Source organism: Melospiza georgiana, chromosome 33 (genome assembly GCF_028018845.1).
Source record: "Melospiza georgiana isolate bMelGeo1 chromosome 33, bMelGeo1.pri, whole genome shotgun sequence".
Taxonomy (NCBI): Eukaryota; Metazoa; Chordata; class Aves; order Passeriformes; family Passerellidae; genus Melospiza; species Melospiza georgiana.
In genome coordinates, this window is record NC_080462.1 from 2,675,886 (window position 1) to 2,695,778 (window position 19,893).

General features: G+C 53.4%; 3 protein-coding genes across 3 annotated transcripts; all 3 read left to right on the forward strand.

Annotated features, from left to right (window-relative positions):
* Nucleotides 1–760: 760 nt before the first annotated feature.
* On the forward strand, nucleotides 761–7,265 carry LOC131095239 (protein S100-A9-like). The gene is made up of 5 exons (XM_058042900.1): nucleotides 761–823; nucleotides 1,675–1,828; nucleotides 2,414–2,574; nucleotides 6,185–6,338; nucleotides 7,000–7,265. The coding sequence occupies exons 2-5, from the start codon at nucleotides 1,691–1,693 to the stop codon at nucleotides 7,222–7,224; spliced, it is 678 nt and encodes a 225-aa protein (XP_057898883.1). The 5' UTR covers nucleotides 761–823; nucleotides 1,675–1,690; the 3' UTR covers nucleotides 7,225–7,265.
* A 2,190-nt stretch (nucleotides 7,266–9,455) lies between these two features.
* Nucleotides 9,456–11,051, forward strand: LOC131095279 (protein S100-A7-like). The gene is made up of 3 exons (XM_058042951.1): nucleotides 9,456–9,496; nucleotides 9,878–10,088; nucleotides 10,780–11,051. Exons 2-3 carry the CDS (start codon nucleotides 9,897–9,899, stop codon nucleotides 10,942–10,944), a joined length of 357 nt encoding a protein of 118 aa, XP_057898934.1. The 5' UTR covers nucleotides 9,456–9,496; nucleotides 9,878–9,896; the 3' UTR covers nucleotides 10,945–11,051.
* A 2,616-nt stretch (nucleotides 11,052–13,667) lies between these two features.
* LOC131095280 (protein MRP-126-like) lies at nucleotides 13,668–15,419 on the forward strand. Its single transcript, XM_058042952.1, has 3 exons — nucleotides 13,668–13,705; nucleotides 14,644–14,802; nucleotides 15,092–15,419. The coding sequence occupies exons 1-3, from the start codon at nucleotides 13,697–13,699 to the stop codon at nucleotides 15,275–15,277; spliced, it is 354 nt and encodes a 117-aa protein (XP_057898935.1). The 5' UTR covers nucleotides 13,668–13,696; the 3' UTR covers nucleotides 15,278–15,419.
* Nucleotides 15,420–19,893: the final 4,474 nt, after the last annotated feature.

Genomic DNA, 19,893 nt, shown 5'->3' on the forward strand with positions numbered 1-19,893 from the left:
GGATTTTCTGGGATTTGGGGGGCACTCGGGGGTTTTGCCAGGGCTGGGGGGGGGACCCTCGGGGGCTTTAGGGGACCCTCGGGTTCTTTTCCAGGGCTCGATGTCGTGCAGAGCCCGCTGCGGTGCCCCCCCGGCTCCCCACACGTGCCCGGGCCACGGGAGCGGCTCCGTTACACAACGGAAACGCAAAATCGCTGCCAAGAGGCTGGAAAAGGGCAAAAAAAAAAAAAAAAAAAAAACCCTCGGCACAAAACCCGGCTCGGCACCAACCCCGAGACCCAACCGAACCGAGCTGGGGCCCGGCCGGACCTCGGGGTGGCACCGGGGGGCACCGAGGGGCACCGGGGGGATGCGGTGCCCACCCGCACACCCTGGACCCCGCGGGGCTCTCCCGGCCCTGGCAAAGCCCCCGAGTGTCCCTCAAAGCCCCCAGACCTCCTCAGATGGATTTGGGGGCTTGGGGAGGATTTGGGGGCTTTGGGGAGGACCTGGGGGCTTTGGGGAGGACCTGGGGGCTTTGGGGAGGATTTTGGTGACAAAACCGTGGGAGAAACCGCGGCCGCTCCGACGATCAGGGTGGCAAATTCACCCATTTTTGCTCCTCCTAACCCAAAACCACCGCCCTTGGCAAGCTTGGAGCTCCCGGGGTTTCCTTTCTCCTCCTTTTCTCCTTTTCCAGCCGGCTCCGGGCGGGCTCGGGAGCGCCGCTGCCTCCCCCGGCCGGGAGTGGCTCAGGCGGGGCTATAAATGCTATAAATGCCCGGGCCTGAGCCCGGCTCCCCTTCCGCCCTGCCCGATCTCTCCTGTTCCTCCTGAATTCTCGGTGAGTCGCTTTCCCCCCCTCCAGATGTTCTCCAGATGTTGCCGGGCGCGGCTGGGGGGGGGGGGCCCTGCCGCAGGTGCCCAGCTGGAAATGTGGATTTCACCTGGAGAGGGCTGGAAAAACTCCCGAGCTCCTTCCCTTCCCTTTGGAAAAACTCCCGAGCCCCTTCCCTTCCCTTCCCTTCCCTTCCCTTCCCTTCCCTTCCCTTCCCTTCCCTTCCCTTCCCTTCCCTTCCCTTCCCTTCCCTTCCCTTCCCTTCCCTTCCCTTCCCTTCCCTTCCCTTCCCTTCCCTTCCCTTCCCTTCCCTTCCCTTCCCTTCCCTTCCCTTCCCTTCCCTTCCCTTCCCTTCCCTTCCCTTCCCTTCCCTTCCCTTCCCTTCCCTTCCCTTCCCTTCCCTTCCCTTCCCTTCCCTTCCCTTCCCTTCCCTTCCCTTCCCTTCCCTTCCCTTCCCTTCCCTTCCCTTCCCTTTTTGGGGTTTTTTCCCCCCATTTTGGGGTTCTTCAGCCCAACTAGAGCCAGGGATGGAATGGAACATCCCGGGCCTGGCACGGGAGATTTGTCCCTGGTTCTGGTTCTGGCAGTGCCCAACTCCTCTGTCCCCTTGCCATGTCCCTCCCCAGATGTTCTCCAGATGTTGGGGAGTCCTGCTGCAGGTGCCCAGCTGGAAATGTGGATTTCACACGGACAGGGCTGAAAAAAATCCCGAGCCCCTTCTTTTCCCATTTTTCCTCCCACTTTGGGGTTGTTCAGCCCGACCGGAGCCAGGGAGAGAACGGAGCATCCCGGGACAGACCCGGGCCTGGCACGGGGGTACCTGGGGGTGCCCAACTCTTGTGTCCCCTTGTCCCCAGGCTTGTCGCTGTCCCCATGGCGTGTCCCCTGGAGCAGGCGCTGGCCGTGGTGGTCGCCACCTTCCACAAGTACTCGGGCAACGAGGGCGACAAGTACAAGCTCAACAAAGCCGAGCTCAAGGAGCTGCTCACCAAGGAGCTGCCCAGCTTCAGCGTGAGTGCCGGGGGGACGTGCAAAACCCGCTTTTAGCCCCTCCAAAACCCGCTTTTAGCCCCTCCAAAACCTGGTTTTTACCCCTTCAAAGCCTGGTTTTAACTCCTCCAAAATCCTCTTTTAACCCCTCCAAAAATATATTACTTATATTTTTACCTCAGTTTTTTATTATTTCTATTTTTACATCTATTTTTTATTATTTCTATTTTTACCTCTATTTTTTATTATTTCTATTTTACATCTACTTTTTATTATTTCTATTTTTACCTCTATTTTTTATTACTTATATTTTTACATCTATTTTTTTATTATTTCTATTTTTACCTCTGTATTTTTACCTCTTATATTTTTATCTCCATTTTTTATTATTTCTATTTTTTACCTCTATTTTTATTATCTATATTTTTACCTCGATTTTTTTATTACTTATATTTTTACATCCATTTTGTATTATTTATATTTTTACCTCTATTTTTTATTATTTATATCTTACTATCCCTCAAAAACCCGGATTTAACCCCTCCAAAACCCGGATTTAACCCCTCAAAACCCGGTTTTAACCCTTCCTTTTCCTCCCCCGGGTAGAAACAAACCAGTGAGGCGAACTTACAGAAGCTGATGAGCAACCTGGACTGCAACAGCGACAACGAGGTGGATTTCCAGGAGTACGTGACCTTCCTGGCCTGCATGGCCATGATGTGCAACGAATTCTTCCAGGACCTGCCGGACAAGATGCCCCGCAGGAAGTGAGGGCAGGGCCCGCCACGGCCCCGGGGCCGTCCCGATGTGATCCTGATGTCATTTCAATAAATCTCGATTTAAATGAAGGGGTTTTGCTCCCCCCGGGGGTATCTATGCCTGGGCTGGGGGAAGGTGGGGGTGATGCTGGGTTGATTTTGGTTCTGGTTCTGGCTCTGGTTCTGATTCTGGTTCTGGCTGGGGGAAGCTGGCGGTGATGCCAGGCTCGTTCTGGTTCTGGTTCTGATTTTGGCCCTGGATTTGGTTCAAATTCTGGTTCTGGCTCTGATTCTGGTTCAGCCCGGTGTGGATTCTGCATCCCCAAGGCCTCAGGAATCTCCCTCCACGGGCCGCTCCCAGGCTGGTTCTGGCTCTGATTGTGGCTCTGATTCTGGCTCTGGTTTTAATTCTGACTGGTTCTGGTTCTGGCTGTTTCTGGTTCTGGTCCTGTCTCTGGCCCTGGCTCTGGTTCTGGCTGTTTCTAGCTATGGTTCTGGTTCTGATTCTGGCTCTGGCCCTGGCTCTGGCTCTGGCTGTTTCTAGCTATGGTTCTGGTTCTGGTTCTGATTCTGCCTCTGATTCTGGCTCTGCTTCTGGTTCGGCCCGGAGTTGATGCTGCACCTCCGAGGCCTCGAGAACTCCCCTGGGGCCGTTCCCAGGCTGGTTCTGGTTCTGGTTCTGGTTCTGGTTCTGCCTGAGTTGGGGCAAGCTGGGAGCAATACCAGGTTGGTTCTGACTCTGACTCTGACTCTGGCTCTGGCTCTGGTTCTGGTTATGATTCTGGTTCTGGTTCTGGTTCTGGTTCTGGTTCTGGTTCTGGTTCTGGTTCTGGTTCTGGTTCTGGTTCTGATTCTGGTTCTGGCTCTGCTCGGGTTGGATCCTGCACCCCCGAACCGTCGGGGACCCCCCCGGGGCCGCTCCCCGGCAGCCGCATCGGGGCTGGCTCAGCCCGGCCCGGCCGCTCCTCCCGGAGCCGCTCCCGTCCCGCAGGGCTGCGGGAACAGCTCCGAGCTGGGATTGAGCCGGTTCGGGAACAGCTCCGAGCTGGGATTGAGCCGGTTCGGGCTCTGTCCCTCACCCACCGCCCCGCGGATGTCGCGATTGTCGCCTCCCCATCCGCGGTGCTCCCGGATTTCTGCCGCGTTCCTGCCCGGGGTGCGGCCGTGCGGAGCCGCCGCTTCCCGGTGCTCCGGGCCAAGCCCATCCCGCTTCCTCCCTCGGTGCCCTTTCCCCTCCCTTGGTCGCGCTGCTGCTCTAGATGTGGCCGTGCCCCTTCCAGATGTGCCACAAGCCCCTTCCAGATGTGCCACACGCCCCCTCCACCGCCTTCAGTGATGCCGCAAAGGGACAGGAGGAGAGGAAACAGCCTCGGGCGGGGGTCATGGGCTGGAATTTCCTCCTGGAAAAGGCATTGGAAGGGATGCCCAGGGTGGGTTGGAGTGGCCGCCTCTGAGGAACACCTGGATGTTGGTCTGGGTGGGCGGGTGGGGGGTCGGGCACACCTGGGTGGTGATCTTGGAGCTTTTCCGACCTCTGGGATTCTAAAATTTAGGGGAAAAAATTTTCTCCATCCCGTCAGAGTCGGTGAACCCCCAGAGAATGGGGCTGAACCCCCAGGCAGGTGAGAGGGACCCCAAAATCCCAAACCTCACCTGTGGCCATCCCCCAGAGAATGGAGGTGAACTGCCTCTGCACCCCCGGGCAGGTGAGAGGGAATCCCAAAATCCCAGAGCTCACCCGTGGCTATCTGAAGGTGGAATGATGCTGCCCACAGGGATTCAACCTGGATTCATCCCTCCTGTCGGGGATCAACCCTGAATTCATCTCCTTGATGCGGATCAACCCTAAATTCATCCCTCCTCACAGGATCCACCCTAAATTCATCCCCCTGTCAGGAATCACCCTGAATTCATCTCCCTCACAGGGATCCACCCTGGCTCAATCCCCCCTGTCAGGGATCAATCCTGAATTCATCCCCCTCACAAAGATCCACCCTAAATCCGTCCCCCTGTCAGGGATCCACCCCAAATCCATCACCCTCACGGGAATCCACACTAAATTCACCCCACTATCAGGGATGACCCTGAATTCATCTCTACTGTCAGGGATCGACCCTGAATTCATGCCCCTCATGGGAATCCACCCTAAATCCATCCCCATGTCAAGGATCCACCCTGAATTCATCCCCCTCACTGGGATCCCCCCTAGATCAATCCCCCTCACGGGAATCCACCCTAAATCCATCCCCATGTCAGGGATCCACCCTGAATCACTCACCTGTCCTTGTCCCTTCCTGTCCCCCTGGCACTCACCTGTCCCCATGGCACTCACCTGTCCTCGTCCCTGTCCCCATGGCACTCACCTGTCCCCATGGCACTCACCTGTCCTCGTCCCTGTCCCCATGGCCCAGCCACACCCTCTGCCATCCCCAGGCCTGTCTGAACCCGTGTCTCTGCCGTGTCCCCGTGTCCCTGCTGTGTCACCCATGTGTGTCCCCGTGTCCCTCTGCCCAGCCCACGGGCGTCCCCTTCCCGTAGAGGACGTGCCCGTCCCCATCCCAAACCCCGTCCCTTTGTCTCCCTCTTTTGCAATTTTGGGTTTTTCTGGCAGCAGTTTCTGGGATGAGGAGCCTGGCGGGAGGTGTTTCACCACCGCTGTCATCGTCACTTCCCAAAATCTCCATGACCACATGGGGTGGAGGCTCCTCACCACCCCCCGCCAGACATTTGGGGTTCTGCAGCTCATTCTGGGAATACTGGGAACACTGGGAGTACTGGGAATACTGGCAATACCGGGAATACTCTGGGGGCTTACCTGGGAGGGCCCCAAATCTGGTGGAGAGCTGGGGGTGGATCACTCAACCAATGCCCTGGGTTGTCCTCACGCAGCAATTCCAGCTGCTGGGAAGTGCCACCTCCCAGGACCTGCTGGAAGAGTTCCACCCAGCAGGATTGTCCCCCTGGATCCAGGGAAATGTCCCTGGTAGAGTTCCACCCAGCAGGATTGTCCCCTGGATCCAGAGAAATGTCCTCGTGGAGTGGTGGGATGTGAATTGGGAAGTGGGAAGTGAATTTTCAAAGCCTGACAGAATGAAATTAAAGTTTTTCAAACGCCTCTCAGTTGCCCCATCTGTGAGTCAGAAAAGGGCTTAATCCAACTCCTGTCCAGCAGCCAAATTCACCAAAAACATCGGTGACAAACCACCTGGGTAAAACCAGCATCATCCCACCGGAGACCCCCACCCAGAGAAGTTCCTCCTCCATCAAACACTTGTGGAACGTTCCAGAACACACCATCGCTGACCCCTGTTGCAATTTTTGGCGTTTCCTTGTTTTTGCCTGACGAGTTTGGGGCTTCCCCTCCCTGGATAACAGTTCCTGGATGGGGTGAGGAGCCCGAAATCCTCACCTGGGCGTGCTCCATGCCTTACACAACTCCTGGAGCTCCTGGCAGCTCCGGGAGGGTATAAAAGGTGCCATCCCCAGCTTGGCGCCACCAATTCTCCTTCTCCTCCCTCTGCAGAGCCCAGACCTCCTCCGAGGTGAGCAGATCCTTCCTGGTGAGTCCCCGGGTTTGGATTCCCTTCGATGTTTTGCCGTTTTGTCCCTTTCCCGGCAGGATGAAAACCGACCTGGAGCTGGCGCTGGAATGCGCCGTCAACGTCTACCACCGGTACGCGGCACGGCGCCCCGTGGACGACTACCTGAGCCTGGGGGAGTTCTCCAGGCTGCTCAAGGAGACGGCCGAGCCCTTCCTGAAGAACACGGTGCCGGTGAGAGCCCGGGATGGGATCAGTGGGGTGGGATCGATGGGATGGGATTGATGGCATGGGATTGATGGGATGAGATGGGGTGGGATCAATGGGATAGGGTGGGATGGGATCAGTGGGATGGGATCAATGGGATGGGATGGGATTGCAGAGGACAGGACCCATGGGATGGGATGGAATGAATGGGATCGCATCAATGGGATGGGATCAATGTGATGGGATGGGATCAATGGGATGGGATCAATGTGATGGGATGGGATCAATGGGATGAGATGGGATGGGTGACAACGGGCCTGGGAGGTCCTCTCATTCCGGGGTGCTGGGCAGGAACACCTTCCACTGGATTGGGGCGCTCAGAGCTCATCCTTGGGCACTTCCTTGGGGATGGGGAGGGTTCACAGAATTCCCAGAATCACTGGGTTGGAGGAGACATTCAAGATCATCTAGTCCAACCCACCCCCAACCCCTCAACTCAACCCTGGCACCCAGTGCCACATCCAGGCTTGTTTAGACACATCCAGGGATGGTGATTCCACCATCTCCCCGGGCAGAACATTCCAGAACTTTATCCTGGGACCCTCCCAAAGCAAGGGAGGATTTTTTGGGGTTCAGCCCTTGCTGGGTGAGGGTGAGTGACCCCAAACTGACTCTGCTCCCCCCACAGCCCAAAATGACCACGGACAACTACATCAAGCAGCTCTTCACCAAAGCTGACGCCAACCACGATGGTCGCCTCAAGTTCACCGAGTTCCTGACCACGCTGAGCCTCGTGGCCATCGATGCCCACAACAGGTCCCACCAGGGCCCTGGTGGTGACCATGGGCATGACCACGGGCATGGCCACGACCACGGGCATGACCATGGGCATGGGCACAGCCACCGTCGCTGAAATGGAGCTGTCTGCCATGGTGGCCAAGACACGGGACTCTGCATCCCTCTTGTCTGGAACCAAATCTTTGTCACCTGCTTCTGCTTGGTGGCATTGAAATAAAATCCCTTCCTTTGAGCACCAAACCCATCCGTGTGCTGTGTCCTGGGGTCTGTGGGGAGGGGATGAGGCTCAGCCTGTGATTAAACCCAGATTGAATGGGAAAAGCAATGGGAAAGGGAGAGTGGCATGGGGGGATCCTTGTTCTGGGCAGAAGGGGGGGTCAAGACAAGGTTTTGGGGGGTCCTCATTGAGCAGCACAGGCTGAGTGGGCTCCTGGAGGGTGTCAGATCTGAGGGTGAAGCTCTAGGAAGTGCCAGAGGTGAAATACAATTCAGGGCGTCCTTCCTCAGGTCTCTGCAAAGATCCAGCCCTGGAACTGGGGGTGCCACATCCTGGGGGTGCCACATTGCAAGAGTGTCACATCCCAGGGACACCAGATCCCAAGGGTGCCACCTCCCAGGCATGTGCGAGATGTTTTTGTGACCCCAAAACAGTCCAGCAGCCCCAGCAGAGCAAAGCATGAGACCAAGGGGCTCTGGGGGCTCCATCCTGGGAGCTGCCACTCTGCAGAACCAGTCAAACCTTTCATGCTTTGGGACACATCCCCCAGGTCACCACACACCTAAAAGCCACCGTGGGCACCTGAGGGCTGAAACAGGAGGGGACAAGAGATCCAGGACCTGTCAGTGAGGGGACGCTGAGTGAGGAACCCCTGGGCTGAGGAGGCTCCAACATCAGCCCAAACCAGGGCCTGTCCCTGTGGGGTTTGGGTGGCACCTTGGTGACAGAGGACAGCTCTGAATTTGGGGTGCCACCCTCGTCCCTTGAGGCAAATGTCATTCACTGCCACCCCCGTGTCACTTGGGCACCGCTGTCCTTGCAGGGCTGGGCATCGCCAGCTGCTCCCCCACAGGTTTTAGGGAAAAAGTGGGAAAATTGGGAAAGGGGCCGAGTGTGGGAGGTGCATGAGAGCACCAGAGGATTTCCCTGACAGCTGGGGGACGAGGGTGCAATTTGGGGTGGGTGACACTCCAATTGGGGATCCCAGTTTGGGATGGATGACATTCCAATTAGGGTTGGGTGACTCTCCAATTAGACATCCCAGTTTGGGATGGGTGCCAGCCTGCAAGGAGCGGGATCGGGAAACAAAAAGAACAATGCAGTGAGTCAGGGATACCGGAATAATTCCGTGCAATGCCCCGGGGACACAGGAGCATCCTCAAACAGGAACGGGCACCCCTGGTTCGGCTGGTCCTTCCCTCTTCCTCCTACCCATTGTCTGATTTGAAGACTTCTCATTGTCTAATTTTAAATCTTCTAATTGTCTGATTTGAAACCTTCTCATTGTCTGATTTTAAATCTTCTAATTGTCTGATTTTTAAACCTTCTCATTGTCTAATTTTAAATCTTCTCATTGTCTGATTTGAAACCTTCTCATGGTCCAAATTTAAATCTCATTGTCCGATTTTAAACCTTCTCATGGTCCAATTTTAAACCTTCTCATTGTCTGATTTTAAACCTGCTCATCCTTGTCCCTAACACGGGTGACACGGAGGTGACAATTGCAAAACACTCAGTAGTTCCTGCACCAGCCAGAAAAGACCCTGATCTTGGATTTTCTCCTGGTTTTGTGCCCAGTTTCCTCCAGAAAATCTCTGGAATGAGAGCAGAGTACAAGTAGAAAACAATGGAAAATATTCTGGAAAACAATTTATAAATACCAGATGCTGCTTTGTCCTGGGCAGCGTCCAACCAGTTGGCGTTGCAGAAAACAGAAATCACATTAAAAGCTCACCCAGGGGACAAAGTCATCCCTGTTTCCATGTGCAACAGCCCAGCAGAAGGAAAATGTGCAAATTTTTCGCCGTGTTGCAAAACTCCCCAAGTTTTGGCAACTTCTGCCCGAAAGGCCTTGCCCTTGACATGGAGGTGTGACCAAGCTGGGGTTTTTCCCCTCCCTGAGCCCTGTCAGAGGTGATGGAGGGGCCAAGGACAACATTTCCAAAGCCTGGTGGGTGCAACCAGGAACTTGAAGCGGAGGAATGAGGCCGGGAGGGGCTCAGGGGTTCCCACCTGGCAATTTCCAGGTGCGGGAAATGTGAACTCAAGCTGATGCTTGTGGCAGGTGTGTCACCAGCTCTGATGAAACAGGACTTCAGACAGGTATAAAAAGGCTGCTCCAGTCTCCTGGGTCACACTGACGGATCCAAACCCTCCTTGGAGACCCAGGGTGAGTAGGACAAGGATGGTCCTTGCAGGGAAAAGGATGAGGGAGAAGCAGTTTGGGATCCACCAGCTCAGGGTGATGGGTTCTCCTCGGGGTAGAGCAGGAGGTTGGTTTGGGTTGGAAAATGAGGACAAATGATTGGGATTTTGGTGGTGGCACCACTAATTCTGTGTCCTAAGCGTCCCCACTGGCCTGACGCTGCTTCCCTCACCTGAGAAAGGTCCCCAGGTGTGTTGGAACAAGCTGCTTCCAACACACCTGGAGACAAAGACAAACTGGAGCACCATCCCCAAATCCCCTCATTTTCTCCTCCACACCAAGGACCTTCAGGTGCCCCCAGGCTCAGGTGCAGATCCCGCTGATTTTTGTCCCCAACCCCTGCAGATCCCTCCAGAGCTCAGCCATGTCCACCAGCACCCACAGCCATGCTGGGACCCAGCAGTTCCCAGGGAATTGCACCCTGGAGAAGGCCCTGAAGACCGTGGTGGACCTGTTCCACCAGTACAGCATCCGCCAGGGTGAGATAGACCTCCTGAGCATGAGCGACTTCACCACGCTGCTGAAGGAGCAGGCGCCGTCCTTCCTGCAGACCTGCGTGAGTGCCTGGGGGACAAACCCATGGGGATGGGGTTCAGGAGCTCCTGGGGGATGGAGGGTTTCTGGCACACCCAGTTTGGGGTCACCTCTGCTGTTTGTGGTGGTGGAAAGTGAATCAGACACAATCCCAATTGCAATTTGAAATTCTTCTGGTTTTTGCAATGCCCAATCGAAAGATTCCACATATGTGGTGCTGGAAAGTGAATTAAACTCACACCTGAACAGTCCAGGGATGCAATTTGTAGTTTTTCTGGTTTTCGTAATGCCCAGTCAAAAGATTCTCTTTTCAATGGTAGATAAATTGCGAAATCTTTGCCTTTTTCATCAGTTTTGGGAGAAGTTCTAATGTTGCAGTCTCCTCTCAAGAAGTTGGAAAGTGGTGCAAGTTCATCGTTAGTGATTCCCAAAATTGGCTTGATCCAATGGATTCCTCCCCACATTGGCCTGATCCAATGGATTTCTCCCAAAATCGGCATGATCCAATGGGTTTCTCCTAAAAGCCGCTGTGTCCCCAACCACAGGACTTTGGGACAAAATCCTGTCCCCTCTGGGGTTTAATTTGGGGCTAAGGGTGAGGTAGAGGAGGGTTGGGACATCCTGTAGTTTCCAAACCCTTCCCAGGGCAGGGAAGGATCCTGGAAGTGGAGTTTGGACAGGGACATGACCCCTCCTCGTGTCCCCAAATTTAGGACAGGAACCGAGCTGGCTACTTGGAGAAGCTCTTCCAGGAGACCGACCTGAACAAGGACAAGGAGCTGAGTTTTGAGGAGTTCACCATCGTGCTGAGCAAGCTGGCCGACGACGCCCACCGCATCAGCCACGGCTCTGAGCGCTGCGGGCCCGACAAGGATTGAGCCTGGCACGGAAAAATGGGAGAGGGAAGCTTGGGGAGTTGGGTTCTGGCTGCTCCCTGCCCGTGTGGAGCAGCCCCATGACACAATAAAGTGCAGCACTTGAAGTTCCCTGAGCCTTTTTTGTCTCCTCATCCATGGCAGGGGTGGGAGGAGGGACAGAGAGGGGTGGGTGGGGTCACCTGAAGCGATGGTTTTGCCAAAAAATCCTCATGAAGCAAAATGTTCCCAGTGCCCAAAATCCTGTGGGTTGGGATATTGGGATTTCAGGATGACTTTAAAGTTTTTTAATATTGTGATATTTGGATTAATGATGGTTTTCTGCCATTCTGGGAGAGATGTGGAGTCCAGACACTTCCATATCCCAAAACATCCAAACTCCCAAATCTTGGATCTGAGGCAACACCCAAACACCCCAAATCCCAAATCTTGTATCTGAGGCAACACCCAAACACCCCAAATCCCAAATCCTGCATCTCAGGCATTGGAAATGCTCTGCTTGATGACAATTTGGGATTTGGGAAGTTGGGATATTGGGGTGTTGGGATATGGACCCCGATGGGACAAAGTTGCTGCTCCCTTTCCCCACACCAGCCATTCTCCTGCCACTAAAAGTGAGTTTTGAAAGAATTTTGCAACTTTTTGAAACTCAGGGTGTTCCTGTGGGTCCCTGGGCACCTGCCAGCAGCTCCTGGGCTGTTTCTGCTTCGGTTTGTGGATCTCTGACCAAGCCCGCACCTTGGGGACAGCTGGACAGGGAGGTTCTTCTGCAAGGACACCTCAGAGCCACCAAAGTGGTGCTAGTACCCGTCCCTGTGACCCTCAGCACTGCCCCTTGTCCCTGGGCACTTCAGTGACCACTGACCACTCACATCTGGGGCTCACACCTGGCTCAGGCCACCTTGGAACCCCCTGTCCCCCATCCTTGTCCCCCTGGCACCTCCAGGGTGACCAAAGTGAGTCAAATTGCACCAAATTCCTGAAATTGCACCAAAATTCTGCAACACCGCGGCCACCTCCGGACACCCCTGTTGTGAAATGTCCCTGATGTCCCCAGATGTCCTGTTCTGCAGCAGAACCTGCCTGTTGTGAAAGCAGAGCACCCCAGAAGCCAGGGCTGGGGGCTGGGGATGGGATCCTGGGGTCCTTTCACTTGGGAAAGACCTCCAAGATGGAGTCCAGCCTTTGACCTGTCCCCACCTGGTCACCAATGTGCAGCTTGTGACCTGTCCCCACCTGGTCACCAATGTCTAACCTCTAACCTGTCCCCACCTGGTCACCCAGATCAATGTCCAACCTCTGACTTGTCCCTACCTGGTCACCAACATCCAATGTCCAGCCTGTGGCCTGTCCCCACCTGGTTACCAATGTCCAACCTGTGATCTGTCCCCACCTGGTCACTCAGACCAATGTCCAGTCCTTCCTTGGACACCTCCAGGGATAGCAACTCCAAACCTTCATGATTTGGTCGCCATTTCCAGGAGGAAATTCCTGCTGAAAGGAGCTCCTGAGCTCGGCCTAGGCCTTGTTTTGGCCTCCAAAACCAGGAGACCAAAGACCAGCCTGAGACCAACCATGACGAGACCAACCCGAGCTGGGCAGGTCAAACAAACCCCAGACGAGTGTGCTGAGTCAGCAGTCAGCTCATTTTGATGAGGAAATGCTGGAAAATCTCGTTTTGCTCCCAACTTGGCAGCTCGGATCTGCCAGGCTCGTGCTGGGCCTCTGCCAGGCCGAGAAACAACAACACCACAAAAAAAGCCACAAAATCCGGGACAGAGCCCTGAAAAGCAAAATAAAATTCACCTTTGAGCCACACCTGGGCTCTGCAGCTCAGGGCACACCTGGGGTGGGGACAAACCACGCTTGGCACAGATGGAACGGAGCTCCTGGATCTGGGCCAGGCTGGGAACACGCCCAGATCGTCTTTCATGGACAGATGGTTGCCGCAGGCTGGGGACGGTCCTGGTGCCACCTGTGCCCTGTGTGACACAGCCAGGAGTGGGTGGCACCCCGTGTTCTGCTCTGGTGAAGGGTCAAATGTCGGGCTCGGTGATTTTGGATGTTTTTGGCAAGTCCTGGGACACTGGGATGGACCAAGGGTGGAGATGTTTTGGGGATGAGCAGGGCAAGGGGGCGATCTTCACCCCCTGGCATCAGCCAACAGAGCTGGAAAGGAGGAAAATGTGGGAAAAATCCCAAATGTGGAAAAATCCCAGATGTGGAAAAAACCCCAGTAGTGGAAAAGTCTCAGATGTGGAAGAATCCCAAATGTGGAAGAATCCCAAATGTTGAAGAGTCCCAAATGTGGAAGAATCCCAAAGGTGGAAAAATCCCAAATGTGGAAAAATCCCAATTGTCGAAAAATCCCAAGTGTGGAAAAATCCCAGATGTGGAAGAATCCCAGATGTGGAAGAACCCCAAATGGATAAAAACCCCAAAGGTGGAAGAACCACAAATGTGGAAGAATCCACAAAGGAAGAGACTTTTGCCCAGAGTTGGTGATGAATCCCAGCAGGTGAGGGGACAGTGCCACCCCCACCTGAGCTGGTGACACCCCAAGCTTGCGGGAAAAGCCACAGAGCCCCTTTTGGGGAACTTCCCGAGCCTTGAGCAATCCCCGGGGCCTTGTGGGGCCATCCAGGAACGGGATGGGGACATTTCACAACAGGGACACCTCATGGCTGGGCTATAAGAGACACTGAGGTGACACCGGCCCCGCACCCGCCCCAGGGGACATCGCTGCGGTGACAAGATGAGCAAGGCAAGTGCAGGGGGGCATTTGGGGTGTCCGTGCTCTTTTCCAGGTCATACGAGGTGTGAGGATTCTCAGGGAGCTTCTCATCATCTCCACCCGAGGGTCCTGGCTGGGCAAAACCATCTCCAGAACCCGTGAGGGGAGGTTTGCTCCTGGAAGAGGTTCCTGGCCACCAAAGAGGCTCCTGGATGTCAGATCTCCTGCTCGGTGTCCCCACAGAAGGTTTTGGGGTGTTGTCACCTTCTCTGTGTCCCCACTGAGGGTTTTGAGGTGTTGTCACCTGCTTGGTGTCCCTACAGAAAGTTTTGGGGTGTTGCCACCTTCTCTGTGTCCCCACTGAGGGTTTTTGGGGTTTTGCCACCTTCTCTGTGTCCCTACAGAGGGTTTTGTGGTGTTGTCACCTTCTCTGTGTCCCTTCAGAGGGTTTTGGGTGTGGTCACCTGCTCTGTGTCCCCACAGAGGATTTTCAGGTGTTGTCATCTTCTCTGTGTCCCCACTGAGGGTTTTGGGGTGTTGTCACCTGCTCTGTATTTTTGGGGTGTTATCACCTTCTCTGGTTGGTTTATCAGCAGAACCAACCTCAAACCAGGTCCATTTTGGGGCCAAATCCTCTCTGAGCTCTCATCTGTAGGAGCACAGAGCCTGCCAGGTCCTTCACCCTCCTTGGAGAAAACTCCAACAGCTCCAAAACTGAACAGTTCCTCCCCAGATTTTCTCCTTCAGACTCCTTGGACAAGGAGGTCCTTCAGCCTCCAACAGCTCCATAAAAGGAATGTTCCTCCCCAGATTTTCCTGGTTCTAGCCCAGTTATCCCAAATTTTCCTAGATCCTGCCTGGTTATCCCAGATCCTCCTGGATCCAGCCTGATTATCCCAGATTCTTCTGGATCCAACCCAGTTGTCCCAGATTCTCCTGGACATTCTGAGTGACCATTTCTCCTGCAGGGCCAGCAGAGCCAGGAGCAGCTGTCAGAGCTGGAGAAGGCCATGGACACCATCATCGATGTCTTCCACCAGTACTCGCGCCGCGAGGGCGACAGGGACACCCTGACCAAGAAGGAGCTCAAGATGATGATTGACAAGCAGCTGGCCAATTACCTGAAGGTGAGGTGTTGGATTGTCCCCAGAGTTTGGGTTCACCCCCTTCCTGCTCTGCTCTCCTGTCCAACCACCCCGTCCCAAATGTTCTCCATGAAGGAACCCTCATCCCTTTCTCTGCAAAAATCAGCCCAAAATCTCATTTTCCACCTGGAAGCCGCACCACAAACACCCCCCAAAGCTCCAATTTTTTTGTTTGGAACTTACCTTCCTAAAGCCAAAGGGAAATTCTGTCCACCCAGGGATAAAACAAGGAGACTTTGCCCTCACTTTGTCCCCTCCTTCTCCTTCACAGCACGTGAAGAACAAGGCCACCATTGACCAGATCATGAAGGACCTGGACGTCAACAAGGACGCCCAGATCAACTTCGGGGAGATGATGCTGCTGGTCACCCGTGTCACCTGTGCCACCCACGAGCACCTGCACGAGGTGGAGGACCACCAGCACCAGCACCAGCACCAGCACCAGCACCACCACTGAGGCAGCCCCTCCGAGCAAAATCCTGGAGCTTGGAGAAGCTTCCAGAGCTGAATCCTGCCTTAAAATCCTCCCTCTCCTCCTCCTCTTCCTCCTCCTCTTCCTCCCAGCATCGTGGTTTTGCTGCCAAATAAAGATTTCTGAAGCTCTCCGGTGTCTCTGTAGTTTTTTCTGGTTTTTTTCTCTCCTCTCTCACCTTTGGGACTGGAAATTTGGGATTCACCCCAGCAACTGCTGGCAGCTCACAGAGGTTGGGGTTGCACCCAAGATTTGACAGATTTTTGCATTTCCAACTGGAAAAAACCCACATTTTTTTGGCCTGGAAATTCTGCACAGATGTCCCGAGGCTGAGCTCTGGTGGTGGGCAGGAGCTGGGAGGAAGGATGAGCAATAGTATTTGCAGAAAAAAACCCTTTTTGGGGTATTTTTGCTCCAGAGATGGTGGTGGGCACTTTAAGTTTTGGGCTTAAAAACTTATTTGTGGACAAGAAGGTGAAAGAACCCCAATCCCTCAGCCAGAACACCCCAAAAAGGTTAATTAGTTAATAATTAGCTGCTTTTCAGAGGGAAAAGCTGGCTGGGAGCTTCTCAAACCCTTTTTGGGGCAGAAACCACAAGAGCTGATTTCCCAAGCGTGACTCAAAACCCTGAAACCGCCCAGATCCGGAAAGGAACCTTCCAGAAACTTCCCCAAAGCAGCAAGAGCTGAAGCAAGACACAATTAATTAACACAAGACACAATTAGCACAAGACTTCCCCTGGTTTGCTTCGCCCTCAGGTTGCTTCAGCTTCATCTGGAGGTGGTATTGACATCCAAAATGTCAAATTCCTCCTAACCGGGTCAAAGCTGCTGCAGGAGCAGGCAGTCCTCAGTTCTGTGCCCCTCAAAAATGAGGTGTTTTTAAAATGTTTATTTTAAAAATTTACTTTTAAAATTAATTTTGAAATTTAATAATAATAATAATAATAATAATAATAGATATTATTTATATGATAATATATAATATATAATATTACATTATGTACATTATTATATCTTATATATTTTATATATAATATTATCATATTATGTATAATATGATAGTATATAATAATGTACTGTATTATATTAATATACCGTATTATATTAATATACGATATTAATATATTGTATATTATATAAAATATAATATAATGTAATATTAGATTAATATATTATATATGATATATTAAATTAATTTATAACATATTATATCAATATAATATATGCTCTATACTATGTGCTATGTACTATATAATTTATAATATACTATATACTATATACTATATACTATATACTATATACTATATACTATATTATATTATAGATATAATATTATATGATATTATGATATAATATATTATAATACAATTTATAAATAATATTTATTTATTTATTTATTTGTTTGTTTGTTTATTTTTACTAATAATCCCCTAATAAGATATAATTTTAGTAATCCCCTGAAAGACTGGCGTTCAGAGGTGAGCCCGGGCTCCTGCTGCCACCTGCTGGGATGTGACATCGCCAGGATGTGACACTTGCAGAGGCCACCAGGTCCTACCTGAGCTGCCACCGCCAGGGGAGCACCGACTTTGACCCTCATCCATGGAAAAATTCCCTAAACTTCTAAATAGACTGGAACCCACAAAAGTGTGACATTATAGAGAGTGAGAAATTGAGGTTTTGGGACTTTTAGTATGCAAGATGGAGGGCACAGGGTGTTGTCCTGGATTTCTTCTTCATGCTTCTTCTTCCTTCTTCTTCTTGGGTTTGGGTGGCATTTTGTAATTGGGGAGGGAAAAAATCCTCATTTTGGGGTCTTGGGGATCAGTTATTGGGTTAAAAGGGAAATAATCTCCCAAAAGCTCTGGGAGTTCCCAAAGAGGGAGAGCAGCCAGAGCTGCTGCAGCTGCCCCAAAAGCATCCAGGGACCTGCAGGAACTTGCAGCCTCTTGCCTCATCCTGCTGGGGAAGGAAAATTTGGCTCCAGCCCTTGGCTTGAGCCCATTTCCAACCCACTGAGGGGCGTGGGTGGCTCTGCAGCTCCTCCTGTCCCAACCGTGGGGAGATGGGGAGAGAGATCAGCTTGTATCGGGAGATCTTGGTGCCTGAGAGAGGCACGCCCTGGGCATGGGGAGGGATTTTGGCAGCCCCACGGCTCCTCTGGGAGCAGAAGGAGCTGGGCTGGGAGCGGCTGAGCCCTGGAGCCTTTGCCAGGTCCTGGGGAGGGATCAGAGCCTGGTCCTGGTTCCATCAGGGCAGGATCAGAGCCTGGTCCTGGGCAGGATCAGAACCTGAGCCTCGTCCTGGCTCCATTGGGGCAGGATCAAAGTCTGGTCCTGGGCACGGCTCCATTGGGGCAGGATGGTCCTGGTCTCTGATCCCAGATCCATCAGGGCAGGATCAAAACCTGATCCTGGTCCTGGCTCCATTGGAGCAGGATCAGAACCTGACCACGGTTCCACCAGGGCAGGATGAGAGCCTGGTCCTGGTTCCATCAGGGAAGGATCAGAGCCTGAACCTGGTCCCAGATCCATCAGGACAAGATCACATCCTGACCCTGGATCCATTGGGACAGGATCCCATGGTGATCCCAGATCCATCAGGACAGGATCAGAGCCTGGTCCCAGACCCCATCAGGACAGGATCCCATGGTGACATCAGATCCATCAGGACAGGATCCCATCCTGATCCCAGACCCATCAGGGCAGGACCCCACAGTGGTCCCCAGGTGTCCCCAGGTGTCCACAGGTGTCCCCACCACGCCACCACTGCCGAACCCACAAACCTCTTGTGTTGTAGAGAAAAAACCCCATTTAGGGGATGAGAAATGCAGAATTTTTTGTGAGAAGGGCGTTTTTTGGACACCCAAGGAGGTGCTTTGTCCCTGACCTACATCCACCTCTCCAGGTGTGCCGTAAACATCCTGGGAGCGCAGGAGAATGAGGGAGGCTCCCTGGGAAGAGGCAGCCAGAGAACAGGACTGACCAGAAGGAATCTTCTCCTCCTTCTCCTCCTCCTCCTCCTCCTCCTCCCACCCTGATCCTGCCCGGGGCTTCTCCAAGCCTCTCCCGCCACTCCCGGTGCGGATCCAGGTGAGGCTCCATGGCTTCTTTGTGCCTTTAAAATGAATTTTTGTGTTTGAAATGAGCTTTTGTGTTCGTGGGGCTGCCTTAGAACCGGTTTTAGCCGGCGGCAGGATGGGATCAGCTCCTTTGGGCACCTGCGGGAGCTGATTCATTCACCCCACAAGTGCCTGGGAGCAGCTTCCCTCTAATTGAGGCAGGGAAAGTGGAAAAAATGAGGGGAATCGAGGGGAAAGTCCTAAGAGAAGCTGGGAAAGGAAAGTTTCTTTTCATCTCTGGTGAAATCAATCGCAGGAAGGCTGAGATGGGGTGTTTGGGATTTTTGGAAGGGATATTTGGGATCATTGGAAGGGATATTTGGGATTATTGAAAGGGATATTTGGGATTTTGGAAGGGATGTTTGGGATCATTGGAAGAGGTGTTTGGGATTTTTGGATGTTTGGGATTATTGGAATGGATATTTGGGATTATTGGGTGTTTGGGATCTTTGGAAGGGATATTTGGGATTATTTAAAGGATATTTGGGATTTTTGGGAGGGGTCTTTGGGGGGATTTTTCTGCCACCCTGACAGCGTCTGTGGCCTCAGGTTCTGCTCCTCTCCAGGACCGGAGCCATGTCCAGGCTCATCAAAGCCATCACTGACATGATGCAGAGCTCCCAGGGCAACGCCAGGAAGGGCAGGAAATCGGAGACCTTCAGCAGGAGCGAGTTCAAGAAGCTGATCCAGCAGGAATTCGTTCCTGTCAAGGTGAGAGCAGGGGCTGGAGGGGGGAAAGAGGCTGGGAAAGGGACCTGGGATTGTTGGAGCCAGTCCAGAGGAGACCACAAAGGTGATAAAGGGACTGGAGACCTTTCCTGATGGATCCAGGCTGGGAATGTTGGGAATGTTGGGAATGTTGAGACCCCAGAGCCCCTCCAGGATCTGCAGGGGCTCCAGGGAAGCTGGAGAGAGACTTTTCCTCAGGAACTGCAGGGACAGAGAGGCAGGATGGGCACCCACATCTGGGGCAGTTGGGGCGCCCAAAATTTGGGATTTGAGCCCTGGGGATGCTGCAGCCACGAGGGGAGGTCGTTCCTGCTGTCACCACATCCCCCTCTGCCCTCTGGGGTATTTTGGGGGGTTTGGGGCATCCACTCCACATCCCAGGCTGGGTTGGGGTCTCCCCTCTTTTGGGGTTTTCCCTGCAGAGCTCCCGTGCCCCTTCCCCCTTTCCTACAGGGGCATCTCCAGCTCTGCAGCCCTGTTTGGATGGTTTGGACCCCTCCAGCACCTCGGGCTGAGGGGTCCCGACCCTTCCCCACCTCGGGAAGGGCTGACAGGCTCGTGTGTCCCCTCAGAGGTCCCCGAGCAGCAAGTACAGAGCCATCCCACGGCCCTCGGAGCCCGACACGGAGCCCATGAACAAGGAGAGGGGTCCCACCAAACCCTGCATCTACTGAGGGCTCTCTGCTGCTCCTGGCACGTGGAGAGAGCAGGTGAGGGACACCAGGGTGATGTCACCCGTGGGACACC

Bases quoted from the DNA above. Each gene is read 5' to 3' on its own strand.
- LOC131095239 (XM_058042900.1), top strand. From the start codon at position 1,691: ATGGCGTGTCCCCTGGAGCAGGCGCTGGCCGTGGTGGTCGCCACCTTC. The intron at 2,575-6,184 runs GTGAGGGCAGGG...CTTTCCCGGCAG, and splicing joins GACAAGATGCCCCGCAGGAA to GATGAAAACCGACCTGGAGC. The intron at 6,339-6,999 runs GTGAGAGCCCGG...CTCCCCCCACAG, and splicing joins TCCTGAAGAACACGGTGCCG to CCCAAAATGACCACGGACAA.
- LOC131095279 (XM_058042951.1), top strand. From the start codon at position 9,897: ATGTCCACCAGCACCCACAGCCATGCTGGGACCCAGCAGTTCCCAGGG. The intron at 10,089-10,779 runs GTGAGTGCCTGG...CCCCAAATTTAG, and splicing joins CGTCCTTCCTGCAGACCTGC to GACAGGAACCGAGCTGGCTA.
- LOC131095280 (XM_058042952.1), top strand. The intron at 14,803-15,091 runs GTGAGGTGTTGG...TCTCCTTCACAG, and splicing joins AGCTGGCCAATTACCTGAAG to CACGTGAAGAACAAGGCCAC.